Raw genomic sequence first — 21,342 nt, 5'->3', positions numbered from 1 at the left:
TGGATTTGCATGTATCTGGATATATAACAAATCTCGCTTCCCTCCTATCTCGCTCGTCACTCTCCTACGTATTTGATATCCCAAATACATGTGAATAACACCAAATACATACAGAGACATGTATCTAGTGTGATTCGCGTGTATCTAAAATACATGACTAGATACACTCACTTCCCTTCTCGTCTCACTTGCCTCTCCCTATTTTAGTGTATCTGGTAGCAAAAATACATGTATTTAAGTGTATTTTCATCAATATATGGTAGAAAACTCTGTGGTAAGATACGTAATATTTTGAAAGTATAGATAATAATAGTATATATAGTAGTAGAGTATGTCTAATTTTGTAGTTTCTCCAAATGGGGTTGGGCTATTTAGTATATTGGACTTGACAGATAAGAACGTTTGGGCCTGAAAGAAATAAAAATTGTTGGGCTATTTAATATTTTGGGCTTGATAGAAAAGAACATTTGGGCCTGAAAGAAAGACAAATGGTTGGGCTGACATTTGGGCCTAAAAGAAAGACAAATGGTTGGGCTATAGCTTGTTGCCTTTTATGGACTTTAGTTCTGAATATTTAGGCCGAATTGCTTCAATTTGATATGATAATCGAAGTACCAAAAACATCATATAGTAACAGACGTCGAATGACAAGAAATTACACGCATAATAAAATTACGACTAATATGGAAGGATAAGCAAAACAACGTTTCACTACCTCGTAAACTTCTATTATAATTTGTGTCCTCCACAACCACCTATCTATTGGTCATGTCCAAGGTAAGTTGAAATTGTATCGTCTCCTGTCGATATTGCTCAACCATACATACAAAATATTAGAATTCGTCAAATGCTTGCAATAACTTACAAAAAATTTAAAATGTAATCTAGCATTTTCTCATTTGATTTATAATTTGTTCAAACGGATTTTTCAAAAAAAAAAAAATACTAAATATAATATTTCAAAGGAGAGAACCTTCCAAAATTTATGCACCAATTCTAATGTTTTCATTTTTAATGATATAAGATAACACCAGTAATATTATTCTCGTAACCTTATTTTGGAAACTCACTCTTAGATGAGAGACCATCCGAAATAATCTTTTTATCTAACAAAGATATATAACAAATAAATTAAAAAAAAAAATATATATATATATATATATATCTTATCATCCTTAAATTTTTCCGTGGAATTACACTGAATATGTCCTATGTCCTTACTGTTAGGACCGTAAATAACTAGGTGTCATGCAAAAGTTAGCAAAACAAACCTCGAAAGATCACGAGTAATAAGACAAGCGAGAAATATACCAAAAGACACAAAGATTTAATGTGGTTTGGCCAATCGACCTACGTCCACAAAGGAGAGGAGCAATCCACTATATAAATATGAGAGTACAAAATATAGAGAGAAATAACTCAACCAATTCACTCGGAATACATGGGAGGTTCGCACAAGTGATAACGTATCAAACTTGTGTCCCACAAATTCTCCCCCTAACCAAAACTCTCAAAGCCCTTAAGACTACATTGTGAATACTGATTAAGTTAAAAAGAACAAACCTCTATTTATAGAGTCCTAGACCTTTTCCTATAAGAAAAGGACTAACCAATCCAAAACATTTTCCTAAAAGAAAAACCTATTTATGATAAAAAAAAAACTCAAGGCAAATAAAACCCAACACTTACTATAACAATTCATTCACTCAACGAATATATAACACTAACTATATCTTATATCAAATATTATATTCTCTTCAATCAAAACCAACATACAATAGTCACCAGCTACAGTAAAAATAACCTAATATTTGTTGAAAATATCATTAATTAATAAAAATGATTGTCTCATCTAAAAATTTAAACTATTAAAGAGGGACACATTTTTATTAGTTAATGATATTTTTAACCATATTGAAGTTGTAAATTTCTTGATTACATGAGATAAAAAAAAATATATGACTTTTCATGTGAAGTAAGAAAACACTAGAATATATATATTTATATATTTATTNCCTTCACAACCACCTATCTATTGGTCATGTCCAAGGTAAGTTGAAACTATGTCATCGCCTGTCGATATTGCTCAACCATACATACAAAATATTAGAATGTCGTCAAACGTTTGCAATAACTTACAAAATTTTAAAATGTAATCTAACATTTTATCATTTGATTTAAAATTTGTTCAAACAGATTTTTCAAAAAAAAATAAAATTACTAAATATATTATTTCAAAGGAGAGAACCTTCCAAAATTTATCCACCAATTATAATGTTTTTCATTTTTAATGGTATAAGATGACACCAATTATATTATTCTTGTAACCTTATTTTGAAAACTCACTCTCAGGTGAGACACCATCAGAAATAATATTTCTATCTCACAAAGATATATAACAAATAAACTATAAAATCTATATATATACCTTATTATCCCTAAATTTTATTCGTGAAATTACACTGAATATGTCCTTACGATAACAATTCATTCACTCAACGAATATAAAACACTAACTATATCTTATAACAAGTATTGTATTCTCTTCAATCAAAACCAACACACAATAGTCAACCCCAGCTACAGTAAAAATTAACCTAATATTTGTTGAAAATATCATTAATTAATAAAAATGATTGTCTCATCTAAAAATTTAAACTATTAAAGAGGGACACATTTTTATTAGTTAATGATATTTTTAACCATATTGAAGTTGTAAATTTCTTGATTACATGAGATAAAAAAAAATATATGACTTTTCATGTGAAGTAAGAAAACACTAGAATATATATATTTATATATTTATTATTATAGAGTAAATGAAATAAATACACACACACAAAAGGTGTAGTAGTGGTTGTAGTAGAGGTTCATAATCATCAAAACTTTAGAATAGACTATAAGAAGAAAGAGTCAAAAACCATAATAAATGTAGCAGTTGGTATATATTATAGTGGAAATATGTGGTCCCTTTTAATGTTTTGTTTTTATTCCCAATAAAACAAATTCATCAAATCAAATTAAATAAAGCACCTTTAAAACTTAGGGTTTTGAGATTGGAGTGTCGACAATACAGTAAGAAATTGTCTAGAAATGACATATATTTTTAATGTCAATTTGATATTTTGTATTTTGGAATCCTATGGTGTCTCCATTTATGTTATTTGGACATATTTTGCTTAGATAAAAAACAATTTTCATTAAGTCATGTGTTCGATATCGTTTTTGTAATCCATCGATACATGTCATTTAGCATTTTTTATTCTGTTGGTATTTGAATTCGAGGTATAATGATTTTTAATTTATTTTTATTTTAATGATTATTTTTTAAAAATAAACGGACAGAGTACTTGAGTGAAAGCCTTTTAGAAACAATTTTTCAATCTTTACGAATAAGAAAAAGTCAACATACACTCTATTCTGCTTCTATTCGATCCAATTCGATAACACTGATTATATTATTATTACTGTTATTTAGTTGTAAATGTCAATTATTTGTTACCGGCCACTTTTCATGGCACTAGTTGTGTACATATGTGTATTTATTAGGAGAACAATATGTCTCTCTCAAACACACGTTTTTTTCTAATTTTATGCAAATTAGGTTAGTTTCTACTTACTCTTTACTTGTCTAAAGAAAGTAATTATAATTTTAACAAACTATGATTACTGATATACTGTATCAAATCATATCAAATTAATTTGATACGATAAAAAATATAATATTTTTAAAAATAGAAAATCAAAATTATTAATACCGTACCATCCCTGCCCCTACTCAAAAGTTAGATCTAGTCATCCAGCACATTAGTTAATAGTGATATTCCTGTACTATATAATAAAACAATCACAAAAATGCCTACCAGAAAAAGTTTAGATATATTTACTAACCGACATTTGACTAATTTTCAAGTAACCAAATTAATATTTTTTTAATTAACTTAAATTAAAATATTGAGAAAAAGATTCATGCAATAATATGTGAAGTTTTATGAAAATGAACGTTCATTAATTGATTAGATAACTCAATAATTTAAAATTGCTGGTTGGTGAAGGAATATCAATTAAATGGCTATTTGCAAAATCTTTTTTTGCCCCCTCCTTTATTATTGAGGATGATCAAGCCCATGACAATTATATTTATTTCAAACTGAACAAAAAAATAAAATATTTTATTTTTAGTATACTGAAAAAATAAAAGTAGATGGAGAAAATATTTATAAATGAGACATGCATGAGATAATTATTATCTTATGAATAGTAAACTCTCTAACAAATCTCATTTAGTCATTTAGATAAGGAATAATAAACATCTTATAAATAAAAAGAGATTCAATTTACCATTTATAGATTGCTATAAACGAGAGAATATTAAAACACCTTTGAACTTGGTGTAAATTATTAGTTTCGTTACTGAATTATTGACAGCCTCAAAAATACCCCTTTACTGGACTAACTAAACTATGACATAGCATGTGGTCTCAAACTCTTGTAATGGCATATAACTCTTAATAAAAAGTCGAGAGAAGTGTTGAAAATATTCCTCCTAAATTTGACAGAATTCAGTGGTGTATTTCACTCATGTTATTTAAATTCAATTAGCCAAGTAAAAAAGTATTTTTAAGACTATCAATAATTTAGGGACGAAACTAATAATTCACATTAGAATTGTTTTCAGATACTTTCTTATTACAATATTGTGAGCATCAGTTACTACATGAGTCATACAACCAGTGGCTACAATAAGGACAAGTATTTTTCTACTTAAATTCTGCAGAAGCCCTTTTAATTTATTTATTTTTTAACAAAAAGATCCTTTTTTTTCATGATGGGTTCGATACTCGTATTGAGGTCCATTAAATCGTAATCACGCACTCAAAGTCTATTTCTAGATACAACACTCTCAACAAGATTCTTTTTTACTCCCAATAATTACGATTCGAGATCTTTAATTAAGAATAGAGAAATTTCAAACATCTCACCACGAGCATGTTAGCAGAATCTTGAAATATACTTTCACTTAGAACACAGTTTATAAGTTCTGATTCAGTGGTTTTTCAACAGTAAACAGACAGGAACTTTTGTATTCTAGTCTGACAATAAAAAAACAAGAACAGGTAATTAGTATACTAATAGTACACTAAACAATAATGTAGATACTGTTAATTTTAATTAATGAAAAGATAGTGTTTTAAAGGAATTCATGGATAGTGGTTGAGACAAAAACAGTGTATTTTGTTATAGCATAAGTCAACATCATTTTTTTTAATGCAAAACAAACAAAAAATCTCAATTGCTTCCTCATTTGATGCTACTTTTGTCTCTCACTCTTTGTTTTTCTCCCAAAAAAAAATTACTCCAACTTTCTTAAACATCAACACATTTGAGAAGAATTATGGTTTTTCTCTGCTGGTGTCTGAATCAACTTGCATGCAGTTTGACTGATTGATTAATTGAATATCTGTTATCTCGCACCAACAAAAGGTATATGATAACTCTGTAAATCAAGAATTGTATATTGTAAGTCTCATTTTGTGAATAAAGTTAGTAGCTTTATCGTTTCTTGATTTTTGTGCCCAAATTTCAGGGTAGAGAAAAGTGTTCATTTGTGATGGAGAAAAAGAGATCATCAAGAAATCCACAACAGATAGATAAGAGTCAGCTTAATTGTATGTGGGGATTGATTAGTAGCCTTTATTTTGGTCAAAATCAGAGGAAACAGAAGCTGCTTTCAAATGGGAAAGCTTCTAGTAAGAATGTTATAGGTATGTGGTTAGAATTATTCGATTCGGAAACAGTCTCTCTACCTTCACAAAAGCACGAGCTAGTAATGTCTGTGTAAATTCTACCCTCCCGGACCTCACTTGTTGTGCCCTGATGTTAATGAATGATTGGGTTTTTGATCTTGCAGGCAAAAATTCAAGAAAGATTGATGCTTTAACTTACTGTAGTGACCAATTGTATGGCTTTGAGGTAAGTTTGTTTGGAGAATTTAACTATTTATCTAATTGTCACCAAAACATGTGGTACTGGAACTTAGCCAAATCTAGTTTTAAGGTTCTTGCATCACAAGGTTAAGGAAAAAGAAAGTAACTTTGGAGAATAATTCTTGTTTTGTGCTATGTAACTCGGACTCTTCAAAAATATCAAGGGGTGCATGTCGGATTTGCCAAAAGTAGTGTATTCTTGGAGAATCTGACACGGGTGCGGCATCGAAAGTGAAGAGTCCACGCAACTTAGGTTTTGTGTACCTGAAGTTCTTATAGCAATGTAGTTATAAGACAAGTGGTTTTTACTTCTTAAGGAAGAAAAATGTGTTTCGATATCCTTTTAGATAAGATAATGATCCTATAGGCAGGGGCGGAGCTACATGTAATGAAGAGGGTTCGATTGAATCCCATTTGTCAGAGAATATACTGTGAAAAATAGAGTAAAGCTGTGACATTCTTGACTCTTTTTGAATTTCCTTGTTAAAATTTCTGACTCCGTCACTGCCTGTAGTACATTATCAATGCAACTTTTGAGTAAAGGTAATGACTTGAGAGTTGTTTGTCTCAGGATGGAGCTGAAGTGGAAGCTTTAGGAGTTCGTACGGGTGATAAAAGAATAAAGACTTCCATTCAAGAAGAAATTTCTGGTGAAATGCAGAAGAGCACTCAAATCATAGCCCGAAATGAGCAACACGAAGAAGTAGATTATGGACTATTTGATCATATGATAAGTAAATACAAGACATCATCAAAGAAGAGCTGTAAGAATCAGTCACCTGTTTATGATTGGAAGGATACTGAGACCGGGGATATTCAGCAGGCTTCAAGTTCAGCGGAAATGTCTATTCATAAGTTAAAATTGGCGTCCATATTAGAAGCTATCGGCAGTCAGATTCATCAAGAGAATGGAGATTCAAAGAGGAGTTCCATTAAGAATGATCAGCTTGATGAGATCAGTTTACAAGTACTTCAGACGAGTGCTAAAGCATTTATCGATCAAATGTTCATAGACAGGAAGTATATCAGCAAAGGTAGTGTGAGCTATGAGCCTGAACAGTTTTCCAATGCATTAGAGATGTTAAATTCAAATGGAGATTTGTTTCTGAAACTCCTACAAGATCCAAATTCACCTTTAGCTAAGCAAATCCGAAACATGCAAAACGTGCAAATGGCAAGAGATTCGATCAAGTCCTTCATGAGTAACAAACTACCAGACTGTGACATTTCAAAGAGTGAACAGAAGCATCATCAATCTGCATCCGAAGAAAGTTCCAGCTCCCGACCTTCAAATAAAATAGTTGTTCTGAAGCCGATTCCTAGAACTGTTCGATGTTCTGAAAATGTTGACTGCTATTGCTCGTCTATGCAGTCTCATCATAGCACAAGTACTAAAGGGGAAAATGTGCAGCACAAGAACTTTTCTTTCAAAGATATCAAGAGGAAACTGAAATATGCAATGGGAGAAAAATGGAAAGAGAAGCATTTGATTTCAGTAGGAAGTACTGTACATAAGCTTCATAGCCTCAGCGATAGGCCGAACCTAGAAGTTGTTAATGAAGGGGGAAGTTCATGCCTTACTGTTGCACGATCCACTAACTCGTTCACCGAGTCCAACAGCAAGAATGAGGCACAGAATAAACAAAAATCCACAAGTGAAGCACCTAAAGTCTCCTTTCTGACTGAAAAAGTGCGTAAAAAGTTGGACGCGTCTGCCATAAGCTACGCCAAGAAACGGGAGCTGGATATATCTATAGAGGCAAAGAGACATCTTTCTCAAAGATTGAACTTTGTCAATACTACAGGTGAAGCTGTGATGAGCACACAACCCTCAAGAACATTGGAAAGAATTCTTTCCTCGCCCGAGCATGGTCGTTTGTTCAACTATAGTTCAAAACAGGATCTCAAGAGTAATCCAGAACAACCTTGTTACAATGGTAGGTTTCTCTTCCATTTATTTGAGAATTCTTTGGTCTTCATATGCACATAGACTTTTAGAATTTTAAGTTGTTAACATTCATTTCTTGCAGATACAAGTATAGCGGAATTGCCCCGTGAGCCTACACATACTAGTTTTCGAAGTCCTCAAAGACACAAGGATTGCCAGCATCTCAATAGCTCAATGGTGGTAAGTTCTGCATCCTCTTCCACTAATATGTCATGGAAATATTGCAAAACATGTTTTGATATTACTTGTTTTCCCGTTTACTTCATAAAAATCTTACTCCTGTTGCACCATAATCCTCTTTAGGCTTCACCTTCAGAAGTTTGGTCTCCTGGTTCTTCAACAGACGTTTCATCGACGAGTCCATATAGCATGTACAAATTAAGAGGTGTTGACAGTATTATGGACAGAGGAGATCACCCAAGTCCGGTGTCAGTCCTGGAACCAGTTTTCACTGATGATCTAATCAGCCCTTCAAGAAATGAACCATGTAAGTAACACAAAATCTTCAAGATAATTTCACGTATAGTCACTAAACTTTATCCACTATAACAGCAAAGTCACTAAACTTCATGATCATTTGTAGCTGTCACTGTATTACAACCACGTCGTATTGACTTTGAGGGATGTTTGAACAAGGAATCCACTGAAAATGCCATACTGAATCGTGCTGAACCTGATGCCCTTCGTACTTACATTCAGTCAAGTTTGCGTACTCTTTACTTGAATTGGGAAGAGCTTTGGCTAAATAGGCATCTTTCAGAACAAATGCTCGATGCAATGCTATCCGATGAACTAGAGACATTAGCATTACAATGTCATTCTGAGCCTAAACTCCTTATGGACTACACAAATGAAGCTCTACTAGAAGCATATGATTCTCACTTCAGATTTCCTCCGTGGCTATCGTTCTTTCAACCCAAAATCTGGTCCTTTCCACCAGAAAAACATCTAGTGGAAAAGGTAATGAATGAAGTGAGACAACACCTTATTCCATTGATGGAACAACCTACATTGAATGACCATGTTGAGATTGATTTGTCAAAATCTGGTTCATGGCTCGATATCCGAAACGACACTGAAGATGTTCTGACTCAAATCACAGATGATGTTCTTGAAGAATCAATTATGTATACTGTTCTCCAACTTCATACCTCTTTCTTGTGTAGCTAAATTTAGCTTCTTTCATGAACATTCATTTTTTCTTTTTGTTGTAATGAGAATTTATACTTCTTAGCAAGTATATATCTTCTTGTGTTATATAGAGTTTGTTTTTATAATGTTGTTATGATGATTATAGTTGATGTAGTTAAATAACTTATTAGAATATTGGAGGTACCAACTAACAGTGCTATTAGGTACAAAGTTGTTTACTATATGAACTAGTTCAAGATTTTTAAAAATTCATTTTATTGTGTTCTTTCTTTCACACTACCATTTGTTTTTCTTTCTGGTTTCTCATCCAGTGTCTAGTATCCGCATTTCTAACAAATACGATTCCACATTTAAGGCTCGAATTCAAGACCTTTAGTTAAGTTGCTTAAACATATCAAAGTATTTATCACTCTACTACAACTGTTGTTCATTATGATAGGTATTTGTACGATAAATAAAAAACTTTTTGAATAACCAAAGATTTTTCAACAATTCTATTACTAATTTTATCATAAAGTAAAAATGATATTAGTTTAATGTATCAATATTTAGGTGATATTTTTTTTAAGATAGAGAAATTGATACATATACCATTTTACTTTTGGAGTAGGTTATCTACAAGTCAATATCTTCATAAAAGAAGGCCATAATTTGTAGCCTTTGATAACCTCTATTCACAGGCAAGTTGACAATTTGGAAATTGACAGCTTTTCACATGCAAGTTGGCAATTTGAAAATGATTTTCCAAACCTTATTTGGCTACAATTTTTAGGAAATTTAGAAGAATAAAAGAAAATCATTATCATGAGGAAAATTAAAAGGTTCATAAATAAAGCTAGAGGCAAATCCTCTCACATGGTAGGGAAAATTTTCTAGTAGATTGTGTTAAAAATAATTTTATGTGTATGAACTTCAAAATCTGTTTAGAGGTATACATTGTTAATTTCAAGTATAAATAAAGGATAAGAACTTTATATTTGTGTAGAACTAGTCAATTTGTGTCATATTTCGATTATAAGTTATTACATTGTGTTATATAACATCTACATAAAATTATATCGATTTACCTCTGTTTTGTTGATTAAAAAATAAGTATACCACCTCATGTATCATCCCCTCTTTCTATAGAAGAGAGATAAAAGAAAAATCAAAGTTATAATGACTTAATTATATTTTTCACTAACCTTGTGGCCACAAGTCCACAACTATGATTAAGTTTTTTACGGATAAATTGGCTAAAAATAATTACATTTGTTAACTATATATATTAATTTGTATTTTTGATCAAATACAACTCAAATTTCAAATATTATTTTTATTTTTAAAACATTATTTTTTTGAATACTCAAGATTTTCATGACTATATTATGTTGGCCCCACAAAACCATATAAAATTGTCATCTTCCCGCCCTTCATAAACCATTCCATAAACCCTAGCCTCCATTTTTTCTCTGTAAATTCTCCGGCCTCTCTCTCCTTTTCCGGCAATGGAACCTCAAACTCAGGCGAAGAAATCAAACCTCGTACTAATCCTAGATTACGGTTCTCAATACACCCATCTCATCACTCGCCGAATTCGAAGTTTATCTGTTTTCTCACTCTGTATCAATGGCACTTCTTCGTTGGACTCCATAACCGAGCTCAACCCACGTGTTATTATCCTCTCAGGTGGACCTCACAGTGTCCACGCTGACGGTGCGCCGTGTTTCCCATCTGGGTTTATTGAGTATGTGGAGTCGCAAGGGATTCATGTGTTGGGGATTTGTTATGGGTTGCAGCTTCTTGTGCAGAACCTTGGTGGGGTTGTGAAGGTTGGGGAGAAGCATGAGTATGGGAGAATGGAAATTGAGGTTCAGAAGAATAATGGGTTGTTTGGGAATAAGCATATTGGGGATAAACAGGTTGTTTGGATGAGCCATGGTGATGAGGCTGTGAAGTTGCCGGAAGGGTTTGAGGTTGTGGCGAGGAGTAATCAGGGAGCTGTTGCTGCTATTGAGAATAGGGAAAAGAAGTTTTATGGGTTGCAGTATCATCCTGAGGTAATCATTATTTAGTCTTTGGTTGGATATAAAAGTAGGTAGTTGTAAAGATACTAAATGGATGATAGAGTATACAAATAGAATGAAAAGATAGCATTTTGATGATTTTTTGATTGCTTAATGGATGATAGAGTATACAACTAGGATAAAAAAAATAGCATTTTGATGATTTTTTTATTACTAATTGGATGATAGAGCATGTACAATTAGAATAAAAAGATAGCATTTTGATGATTTTTTGAGTACTAAATGGATGATAGAGTATACAACTAGAATAAAAGATAGCATTTTGATGATTTTTTGAGTACTAAGTGGATGATAGAGTATACAAATCGAATAAAAAGATAGAATTTTGATGATTTTTTGAGTACTAAATAGATGATAGGGAATACAAATAGAATAAAAAGATAAAATTTTGATAATCTTTTGAGTAGTTAAGGTTGACAACAAAGTCCAAGTCTTCCATGATATGTTTTATCCATTTGTTAATTTGCACAATTTTGGTTACTAGGCTCCTCCCTCACTGCTTATTATTCTCTGTGTTTTTCCCTTTTAAGGAGCCATAATGCTTGTGTGGTTGCTTTGCTTATATAGGTGTCATGCGATATAACATCAAAGGCACTTTATAGTTTGGAGTTTAAGGGATAGTTGATTGAGTTTGATTGACTGATACATCAGTTGTGCTTCATATAACTTGTTAAAGATCAGAAGTGGGAAAAGATGGAATGAAGAATACTCATAGGATCGCTACTTCTGCCTCTATATTAGTGAACACAAGCAGAACTGATAGAAAGAGAAAAAAATGTCATTAACCAATCAAATAAAAGTTATAAACCCAAAGCATATTGACCTTTTGCCATTACAAGATTAGGTTTTATGATTTCCTAGGTGTAAATTCATTTGGTCTTTGTTGGTTCATAGGATAGGACCCTCAGATTAGATCTTTCTGTTTGTTATTTATGTCGTCGCCATATTATTTGGGAAAATTCATTTCTGACTTACTATGCATCCTCTAGTTTTGGAATCTCTGAATATGTGCTAGAAAATATTTCATCTGCACTGACCACATGAATGCTGTATAGGTGACACACTCGCTTGAAGGGATGGAAACACTACGACACTTCCTATTTGATATTTGCGGGATTACAGCAGGCTGGAACATGGAAGATGTTCTGGAGGAAGAAATAAAAGTAATTAAAGCCATGGTAGGACCTGAAGATCATGTAATTTGTGCTTTATCTGGTGGTGTTGATTCCACAGTTGCAGCTACCGTGGTACACAAGGCTATAGGAGACAGGCTTCACTGTGTTTTTGTTGATAATGGTCTATTAAGGCAAGTCTCTAGTCTTGCCACTTCTCTATAGGCTGCTGATTATCCCATCAAATAGTGGTACCTCAAACTAATTCAAAAATAAAATTTAAAAGAACCCTGCAAAAATTGGAGTTTTCAGTTAATCGGTTAATCCATTAGCGACTGCTTCATACCCTTGACGGTGTTGACATGGGTTTTGCATCATCTTTTTTAGGTACAAGGAGAGAGAAAGAGTTATGGCAACCTTTGAGAGTGACCTTCATTTGCCCGTTACCTGCGTTGATGCTACAGAAGAATTTCTCAGCAAACTAAAAGGTGTGACAGAGCCTGAAATGAAAAGGAAAATTATTGGGAAGGAGTTCATCAACATATTTGATATTTTTGCCCATGATTTGGAGAAAAAAGTGGGAAAGAAACCTGCTTACCTAGTCCAAGGAACCTTGTATCCTGATGTAATAGAGTCTTGTCCCCCACCTGGAAGTGGAAGAACACATTCTCATACGATCAAGAGCCATCATAATGTTGGAGGGCTCCCAAAGGACATGAAGCTGAAGCTCATCGAGCCACTGAAACTTCTGTTCAAGGATGAGGTTTCATTTTGTCTTCTACAACTTTTGCATGCATCTCCTCCACACTATTTTTCCCTTTCATTCCAGACTGATTTGAACTATTTTACTCCACTTACCTCGCAGGTTCGTGCAATGGGAAAGATTATGAATATCCCTGTGGCTTTTCTCAGGCGCCACCCATTTCCTGGTCCGGGACTTGCTGTCCGAATTCCAGGAGATGTCACAGCAGGGAATTCCTTGGATATTCTTCGTCAGGTATGAGGAGTTCTCCAGTATTTAGTAGTAATTTCTCAACCCTTTCTGTTTTGGTTCCTTGGCCTCTAAAGATTTCTGTTGTTTAGGTTGATGAGATCTTCATTCAATCAATCAAAGATGCTGGAATCTATGATGAAATTTGGCAAGCTTTTGCTGTCTTCTTACCTGTGAAAACCGTTGGAGTACAAGGAGACCAAAGAACACATTCCCATGCTGTTGCACTTAGAGCAGTCACAAGTCAAGATGGAATGACAGCAGACTGGTACTTATTCGTTCCCATATACTGACCACCACTCTATATGCTGTTATTTTTGTATGTCGTGAGCTAAATCTGTTTATTTATTGTAATTTCTTTATAGGTACTACTTTGATTTCAAGTTCCTTGACGATGTATCAAGAAAGATTTGCAACAGTGTTCGTGGTGTAAATCGAGTTCTTCTGGATATTACATCAAAGCCTCCATCAACAATCGAGTGGGAATGATTTGGTTATAAAGAATGTTATGTTTAGTGACTAGTGCAGTACTCTTTAGCTTCTCTTTTTCCTTTCTGGGGTTGGGAGGGTGAGGGTGCAAAACAGAAGGGGAAAAAGTCCACGAAACAAATATAGGTCCTTTTGTTGTGTGGTAGAATTGGTTCTTTTGAACGATTTTGTATGTCATGGGTTTATTGATGCAAAATTTTACTGAAATCTTGGTCTCTTTACTTCTTTTTGATAATGTTGGTAGTTGATGACTATCTACTCATTGGTGATTAAGAAAGAACTGTGATATAACAACATTTTACAACAAAATTGAGTTTTGTTGACTATTCAAATGGTACCTAAGTTGGGTTTAAATAGTTGAGGTCTGTTCAAATAGCAGGTGCCTCATAAAATAGTTGAGGTGTGCTCAAACTAGCCCAAACAACACTGTCATAAAAAAAAAAGATATGCTGATTAGCTAAGTTGGTATAGGAGAGCTGCAACATATTTTCTTACTTCTTAGGGTATATTCCTCTCTTTTTTTTTCCTGGTGCCATTGTCTGTTGTTTCTCTTTCAACAAATCCAACCTTTACTGGAAAAGCTGTAGCCATCCCTTTGTTCAACTTTTGTGGGGTTTTATGTAATAAAAGTAGTTTTGTGTGTCCTGCTACTTCTCCACTTGGGTTCTTTCTCAGATTTAGGATAAAAAGGAGGAATATGTGAGGCCCTCTCTTCATTTTTCAGAATTTAACCAACTCTATATTACTGCTAACACTAATTAGTATCATCTAATATGACCCATTTTTACTTAAGTCTTTTCAGCAACTGTCTTCAATCATGAACTTATCCTGCTTTTGAATCAAGGATCTTTCGGAAACAGCCTGCATTGTGTGATTACAATGGCTATGTTGTTGTCTTCAATCATGAACTTGACATGGTGTGAAGATACTGAAGACCCCTATAATAGTTCCCAAGATGAGAATTGTATTCTAGCACTTCATTTATGACGAGAAAGAAAGGATTTCTCAGAGCAATAACATAGGTTTCCGGCTCAGAAGTCAACTTTCCCGAGTGAGCATTTTGTACATGTACTAATCCGTGGAAGGCTAAAAGGGTCACCACTACTGAGGATCCCCCTAATCTTGTATAGGTAGTCTGAAAGTTCACCGCGGTTCATTGTTGTAATTACAAACAAGGCAATCCTTTTCGGGAAGCTACTACAGGACCACCCACCACTAGTCTTCGGCTAGAGGGGTTTGTTGCATAAAAATCTCACTTTGTCTCAAGAAAGAGCTTAAGCATGTTTAGAATGACTTAAGCAAGATTCATAAGTCTCAATAATGTTGAATGACTTAAAGCAAACACCAAACTTTTTTCCATTCCTGAAGTGACCTTTCAACTTTGTTAGTGGGGACAGAAATCAATAGCAAGATTCAGCAACTTTACTTTCATGAACTTTTTAGAGGACCACAAAAAAGTGATGATCAAGAAAGAGGTTGATGCATTAGAAGAAAGCTACTCCAAATTACTACTTTCCTCTAGGCTTTTCAAATCTTCGAAAAAAGCATTTTAAAGTACAATGCTATACACAAGCTTTAACTATCCTCTAAGGACATGACTGATCAAGCTCTTTTTCATATGGACTTAATTGACCAACTAATCTTCAAGATTTCCAAACTACTCTCTGAAGTGCTTCTCTAATTGTTCCGACTGCTACTGTTTTCGATCCAGTTGACTGCAAAGGAGAAGATACCAAAGAAGAATGAGTATGAATCTTTAGTTACAATATAAACAAGGGATCTAACATAATAAGCTTGGAAACGAACACATGCGAGTATGTCAGTTAGTACTCCCTCTGTCCTAATTTATGTGACACTTTACTTTTTAGTCCATCCCAAAAAGAATGTCACATTTCTATAATTGGAAATAATTTAACTTTAAACATTCCCTTTTTACCCTTAATGAAATGATTTTTAGCCCCACAAATGGTTAAGGAGCATTTTATACCACAAAATTCAAACATCTTCCTTTGTTTCTTAAACTTTATGTCAAGTCAAACAGTGCCATATAAATTGGGACGGACGGAGTATTTCATAAGTTGCGCCAAATTTTTTGAATTGGTTTTGGCCATTAAAAAGAGCCCCGCCATGACAGACCTTGGATTCAATAGCAATGGATAGAATCCCATCAATGTTGGAAGACTGAACTGTATGGCAATCCATATGTAGGTCAGTCAATGCCTCCATAATTTGAAGTAACAAGTTCTCGCTCCAAAGACAACTCATCTTGATCGAGACTTCCTTATCGATCATATTGATGACAATACTATCAGCTGAACTACGTTTCAGTAATCCATTGCAGCTTTCAGGTTCCATTTCATCCATATCACATGCCTTTCTTTTGTTCGGTAGTGATTCCCTGATGTCATTGAATTTGCTAGTGCCACAATTATCAGATGTCTGCTCTGCAGTATCATTTGATCGTCTTGCTGATCTGGCCTCCAGCTCTTGAACTCTCCTTTCAAGCTCTTTCATGTATTCTATTGTCTCATCGAGTAATGATATTTTGTCAACCTGCAAACACCAATGGGAAAAACACAAATCCTGATTAATATGGACCATCAAACAGCAGCTGGGTAAACTTGAGGAGATCTTCCAGTACCTTGCTACTAGTTGGCAGCATCGACGCAAGATGCATAAATCTCTCATTTATCTTTTCTCTTCGCCTTCTCTCTGAAATAACGCGGTTTCTATCAATGTCATCAACTTCTGGTCTCCAAAGGCTGTTCTTTTTACCATTTTCTCTGCTGAATTTATGTATAACACCAGCATGCATTCTAGGTACTTCAAGAAGTACCTTCTTCAATAGTTTTTGTGCAGTTCCAAATCTCGGCATCTGAATATCGGTCTTCCAACCAGCAAAACTTGACTTTTTATTCATATTTCTAAAATGTGGTCCCAAAGTTAATTGGTCAGAACTCTTTAGAAGAGTAGAAAGGACAGCTTGATATTGAGCATCATCTCTTTGGTGATCTAAAAGATGCAGTTTCTTCTGATCGTTCTCTTGATGGTCTAGTGGGCAAGGCTTAGTTTCCTTCTCTCCACTCGAAAGAGGGGACAACTTTTCACAATTTGCATTGTTTTGAGAGATGCAGTCACTGGAATTCAAGGAATTATTTGCGCCATTACTCATATTATCATCCATGAACCTCCAGCTTTGAGCTTGTGAAGTTTCCCCAATACCGTCTACCACCATCAGTGAATCTTCTGCCTCTTGATTGGCGACAAAACCATTTGAACTATCATGAGGTGAATTTATTTCAACTGGATAAGCATCATTTTCAAGTGCATTATGATCAGGCTTTTGGCTAACGATATTCGTGTCATTTTTTGCATCGTTGGAGACATAATTAGGCCTCTTCGAAATAACGGAGTGATCAACCTCTAGAAAGGAATTTTTTATTTGCTGAATGAGGTTAGGATCTTCCGTGACCTGCCAAAAAACATGTTACAACAAGGCAAAAATATCATCACAGGTAATTAATGATATCTTGTAAAACATCAGGAAGACTAAAGAGAAATTGAAACTGACTTACAAGCTCAGTGACTCCCAGCTCAATTACGCCTCCTAAATAGGGAAAGCATACAACAGTCTACAAGTTGCAAAGACAGGAAAAGGCATTAACCAACCACATACTCCATGGAAAAGGGATGAATGACATAAATCAGGATCTGATGCATACTCCTATCTGGTAGCAGAGATTTGTTTCATGCATTTGACATATTTTAGGTGATAGACAACACAATAAGAAGCTATTAGAGTAAGGGTAAATATTTAGAAGTTTTATCTGCGCATGCTTGCACGTCTCTGCATGCTCTCGTATGTGTTTGTGTGTGTAAGAGTAAAAAAGAGGGAGATAGAGTAGTACCTGGATAGATGCACTCTGGTGAGGCAAAGAGGATTTAACCAGCAATATAGAGAAACCAAAAAGGAAAGAGATGTCAGAATTTTCAATTGAATTGATATCAGAGGGTGTGCATTATTCAGTTTTAAGGTTTTAACCGAAATAACTAACGAAACAAAATTTTCAGTTCTTTTGGTTAGATATTTTTGGTATTTTGGCTAGTTTCAGTTTCCCATTTTCATGTTTTCTGTTTTTCAGGTTTGTTTTCTTGTCCAAGCAAACACAGTTTGCCAATTTTACCAAAACACAAACAAACCGAACTTAATTAACCCAAAATCGACCAAATGCACAACCTTAAGGATATCATCTTAGACTGAGGTTACATTTAGACCAAAGCTGATACATGAACCATATACTTGCCTTTGCTAGCAAAGAACGAGAAAAGACTCTACTCTCGGCTTGGTGAGCGTTGCATAGCCAGACTGTTTCATTTGTTGCTAAGGTCTTCCCTGGCAACCTGTGTAATAATTTTACAGCAATTAAATACCTAACTATAGTGAACACATTATGCACTGTTCTTTTAAGAAGAAGATAGATATCGATCATTTTCTTTCCTATCTACTCTAAGAACATAACTAAACGGGGCATCGTTAATAAACTTCAAACCAGAAAGGGAGCAATACTCCACTTGAACATTAAGAAAACAAATGATTTCAGGAGAAGACTAGAAAGATTGTTATTTTACATTATATGAGGTTATGAACTTCGCGTGATCTTTGTTATAAGATATAACCAAGTATGGCCTAAGTGGACTAAAAATTCTAACCAAGACATCAGAAAACAAACTCCATGCACAAGATATGAAATTTCAAGAAATTACCCTTGGCCAACATCGAAGACAAATGACATGCATACTAGGAAATACCACTCTGTATCAGTGAGATCTTCTGGAGATAATGAGGCCGACGGCCTTTTGGCCTGTGGCTGTAGGTCTTCTTCACTTTCACCTGTTAAGAGGGAACTATAAAGTTCTTTCAATTGCTCAGTTCTCTGCAACCCCAGCTGGTCTTCATTAACTTCCCCCGCCTGAACAGTCTTCCTGGTCTTGATATCCCCATTATAGTACCCATCAATCCATTTCAACACCCTGGAAGATAATATGCCAGATTTTAGAACACTATCTTCAATACATATTTACAATGAAACATATACAACAACAACATCATACCCAGTGTAATCCCACAAGTGGGGTCTAGGGAGGGTAGTGAAAGACCCTCGGATCAAGTGCAACAAATCAAAGTAGTTATGAAAAAGGAAATACAGCAGTGAAGAAAACATGCCAATTAATAAGGAAAACACAACAACGCTTTCAGAAAAAAGGAATCCTTGCCAGATAAAGTCTGTTGCACTAAGCTCCCACTATGCACGGAGTCCAAGTAAAGGCAGAACCACATTGGATCTATTGTATGCAGTCTTACCTTGCATTTCTGCAAGAGACTGTTTCCACACCTTGAATCCGTCTATTGGTCACTCGGCGGGAAGTCTTACCATTGCACCAAGGCTTCCCTTCTAGGAGGGAGATAAATTATCAAGAACTAGTAACAAAAGTTGAAATCAAATTGATATATCCTGATTCCTAACAGTACAAGAACTGTAACGAGGGATTGTACATGAATAAAGAGGATTTAACATATGTACCATCATTCTTCACCTTAACCTCAACACTCCTTCTTATTCCAAATTTACCGGTCCTTTAATTTAAAGACTTTCTCTACAATGAAATTCAAGCAAAATACAACAGCAACATATCTAGTGTAATTGTAACTCCACAAGTGGGGTCTGACTGCTGAGGAGGTTAGAGTGTGCCTAAGGTAAAAAGGTTGTTTTTAATAGACCTTCAGCTCAAGTAAAGCAGAACCAAAAAACAAGTAAGTAAAACAAAAACAGTAGCGAAGAAGTCATGCCAAAAAACAATTAAGAAAAGAACAAGTAGAAGGAAAATGTTAGCCCTTATTACCCTGGTTGTGTAACTGGAGTTGACCAGAAGATTGCATAGCTCCATTGAATGCCTCTAACAGCAAGAGCAAGTTGCTTTCTCAAGTTGCCTGGGACTCCATCTTGATCTTGGTGTCCCATAGCCATTTTCAAAGCTTCAATCTTTTGTCTCACCAAAATGACAGTGAAGAAAAAATCAACTCAAAATTCTAAAAACAACACCAAAATCAGAAAACATCAAGAAAGCACAAATCTTGAATCTTAATTCCTAATGGGATCTCAATTCTCAGGACCACAACCATATTGGTCCATACAAAGAGAATTTTTCAGTTTCATATTTCAAGAAACAAGGCCAAAATACCCATTTTTTCACAAGGATAATGTTAGTGACTAAGCAGTAAGCACCCTTTTGAGCTTAAATCATAAAGATAGAGACTTGCTACAAGTTGGCATATATTGAGCTACTTAATTGCTGTTTCCATAAATCCCCTTAAGTTGAAATGTACATGAAGTGGGGTTTCAATGGTGGAGTAACTATGCTAAAGAATTGTACTGAAAAGAGGGTAAAAAAGGTTGAAAAAGCAATAAAAATCTGATCTTTAGGAGTCAGAAATTGAGACACTTTAGGGCCTACAGTGAAAATCAAGAAGTGATTACACATTTTTTCTGTGTATTTTGCACCACAAGAGTATAAATCAAAAATCATTAAATTTTGAAAACAAAATAAGCAGAAGAATCAAAGTTGGTGGTTAGCACTGTCGGGGCGAGAATTTTCATTAAGAAATTTAGATTATGAATTAAATAAACAGTAAAAAGCTACAAGAAGTTCAACATCTATTCTATATACATAAAAAATAACTTTAATCATATATATAAATAATGTAACTGAAAAAGATTGCTCCCATCGAACTTACTTGGCTCCGCACGGTGGTTAATTGTGGTTAAGCTAAAGACAAAATTCAAGTGAAAAGTACTAAAATGACTATGACATGGGATACAATTTTTTCCTTTTGATATTTTTCTGATTTGAAGTCCAAATAAAGAATTTTGAAGTTCTAAACTTTTACTATGGGAAAGTGTAAAAAAATATTATTGGCTTAATACATAATTAATCTTTTAAATTTATTAGAATTTGTTTTAATTGAGTGATTCAAACTCCTAGAGGGAGAATGTAAACAAATTTTATTATATCTCATAAAGATAAAAGAGATTGTTTTTTTATAGATCGGACTCAAAAAATGAAAGAAGTAGTAGCAATATTTTATGTGTAAAAAAATATGGGCTGCTGTAAAGCAGCACGTGGAGCTATAATTGCCTAGAAATTGTGGGTCTTCACATCAATAAGAATTAAGAATACAAATAAATTAATTAATTCACAAAAGACGATTACTTTGAAAATCAATTGACGAACATGTATCATTAAGTTTCAATAATGGAAATAATTAGAATAAATTTGATCTATCACGTGCAATGTTTATAATAAAATTATCGTATTTCTTTTTAACATATCACTTAAGAAATATTAATTAAAATACTTTTTAAAATTTTTATTTTTATTTTTATGGGAAGAGATAATCTTTCTTCATCGAGTATCTATTTGATTTATATGTCACCAATCACCATTATGGTAGGGGCACTATCAAATAAACATAACTCATGTCACTTTTTTTTTAGATTGAATTTTATTTGTTACGTATAATTCATTCAGTCACATAATT

At 33.9% G+C, this 21,342-nt stretch overlaps 3 protein-coding genes across 3 annotated transcripts; 2 read left to right on the top strand and 1 right to left on the bottom strand.

Annotated features, from left to right (window-relative positions):
- Positions 1-5,326: 5,326 nt before the first annotated feature.
- Positions 5,327-9,188, top strand: LOC125841802 (uncharacterized). The gene is made up of 7 exons (XM_049520974.1): positions 5,327-5,484; positions 5,588-5,765; positions 5,912-5,973; positions 6,559-7,924; positions 8,018-8,115; positions 8,239-8,422; positions 8,519-9,188. Exons 2-7 carry the CDS (start codon positions 5,612-5,614, stop codon positions 9,103-9,105), a joined length of 2,451 nt encoding a protein of 816 aa, XP_049376931.1. The 5' UTR covers positions 5,327-5,484; positions 5,588-5,611; the 3' UTR covers positions 9,106-9,188.
- A 1,318-nt stretch (positions 9,189-10,506) lies between these two features.
- On the top strand, positions 10,507-13,952 carry LOC125841686 (uncharacterized). The gene is made up of 6 exons (XM_049520853.1): positions 10,507-11,126; positions 12,209-12,459; positions 12,653-13,028; positions 13,131-13,262; positions 13,349-13,524; positions 13,622-13,952. Exons 1-6 carry the CDS (start codon positions 10,575-10,577, stop codon positions 13,743-13,745), a joined length of 1,611 nt encoding a protein of 536 aa, XP_049376810.1. The 5' UTR covers positions 10,507-10,574; the 3' UTR covers positions 13,746-13,952.
- Positions 13,953-15,077: 1,125 nt separating this feature from the next.
- LOC125841573 (transcription factor EGL1-like) lies at positions 15,078-20,163 on the bottom strand. The gene is made up of 9 exons (XM_049520725.1): positions 19,874-20,163; positions 19,647-19,786; positions 18,510-18,776; positions 18,050-18,146; positions 17,654-17,668; positions 17,321-17,377; positions 16,387-17,217; positions 15,882-16,298; positions 15,078-15,460 (listed from the first exon to the last, which is right to left on the bottom strand). The coding sequence occupies exons 2-9, from the start codon at positions 19,769-19,771 to the stop codon at positions 15,389-15,391; spliced, it is 1,881 nt and encodes a 626-aa protein (XP_049376682.1). The 5' UTR covers positions 19,772-19,786; positions 19,874-20,163; the 3' UTR covers positions 15,078-15,388.
- Between the last annotated feature and the right edge of the window lie 1,179 nt (positions 20,164-21,342).

The sequence above is a fragment of the Solanum stenotomum genome, chromosome 10 (assembly GCF_019186545.1).
Source record: "Solanum stenotomum isolate F172 chromosome 10, ASM1918654v1, whole genome shotgun sequence".
NCBI classification, from domain to species: Eukaryota; Viridiplantae; Streptophyta; class Magnoliopsida; order Solanales; family Solanaceae; genus Solanum; species Solanum stenotomum.
Note: the sequence above shows the minus strand (reverse complement) of the source record. Positions and strands in the feature narration are given on the sequence as shown.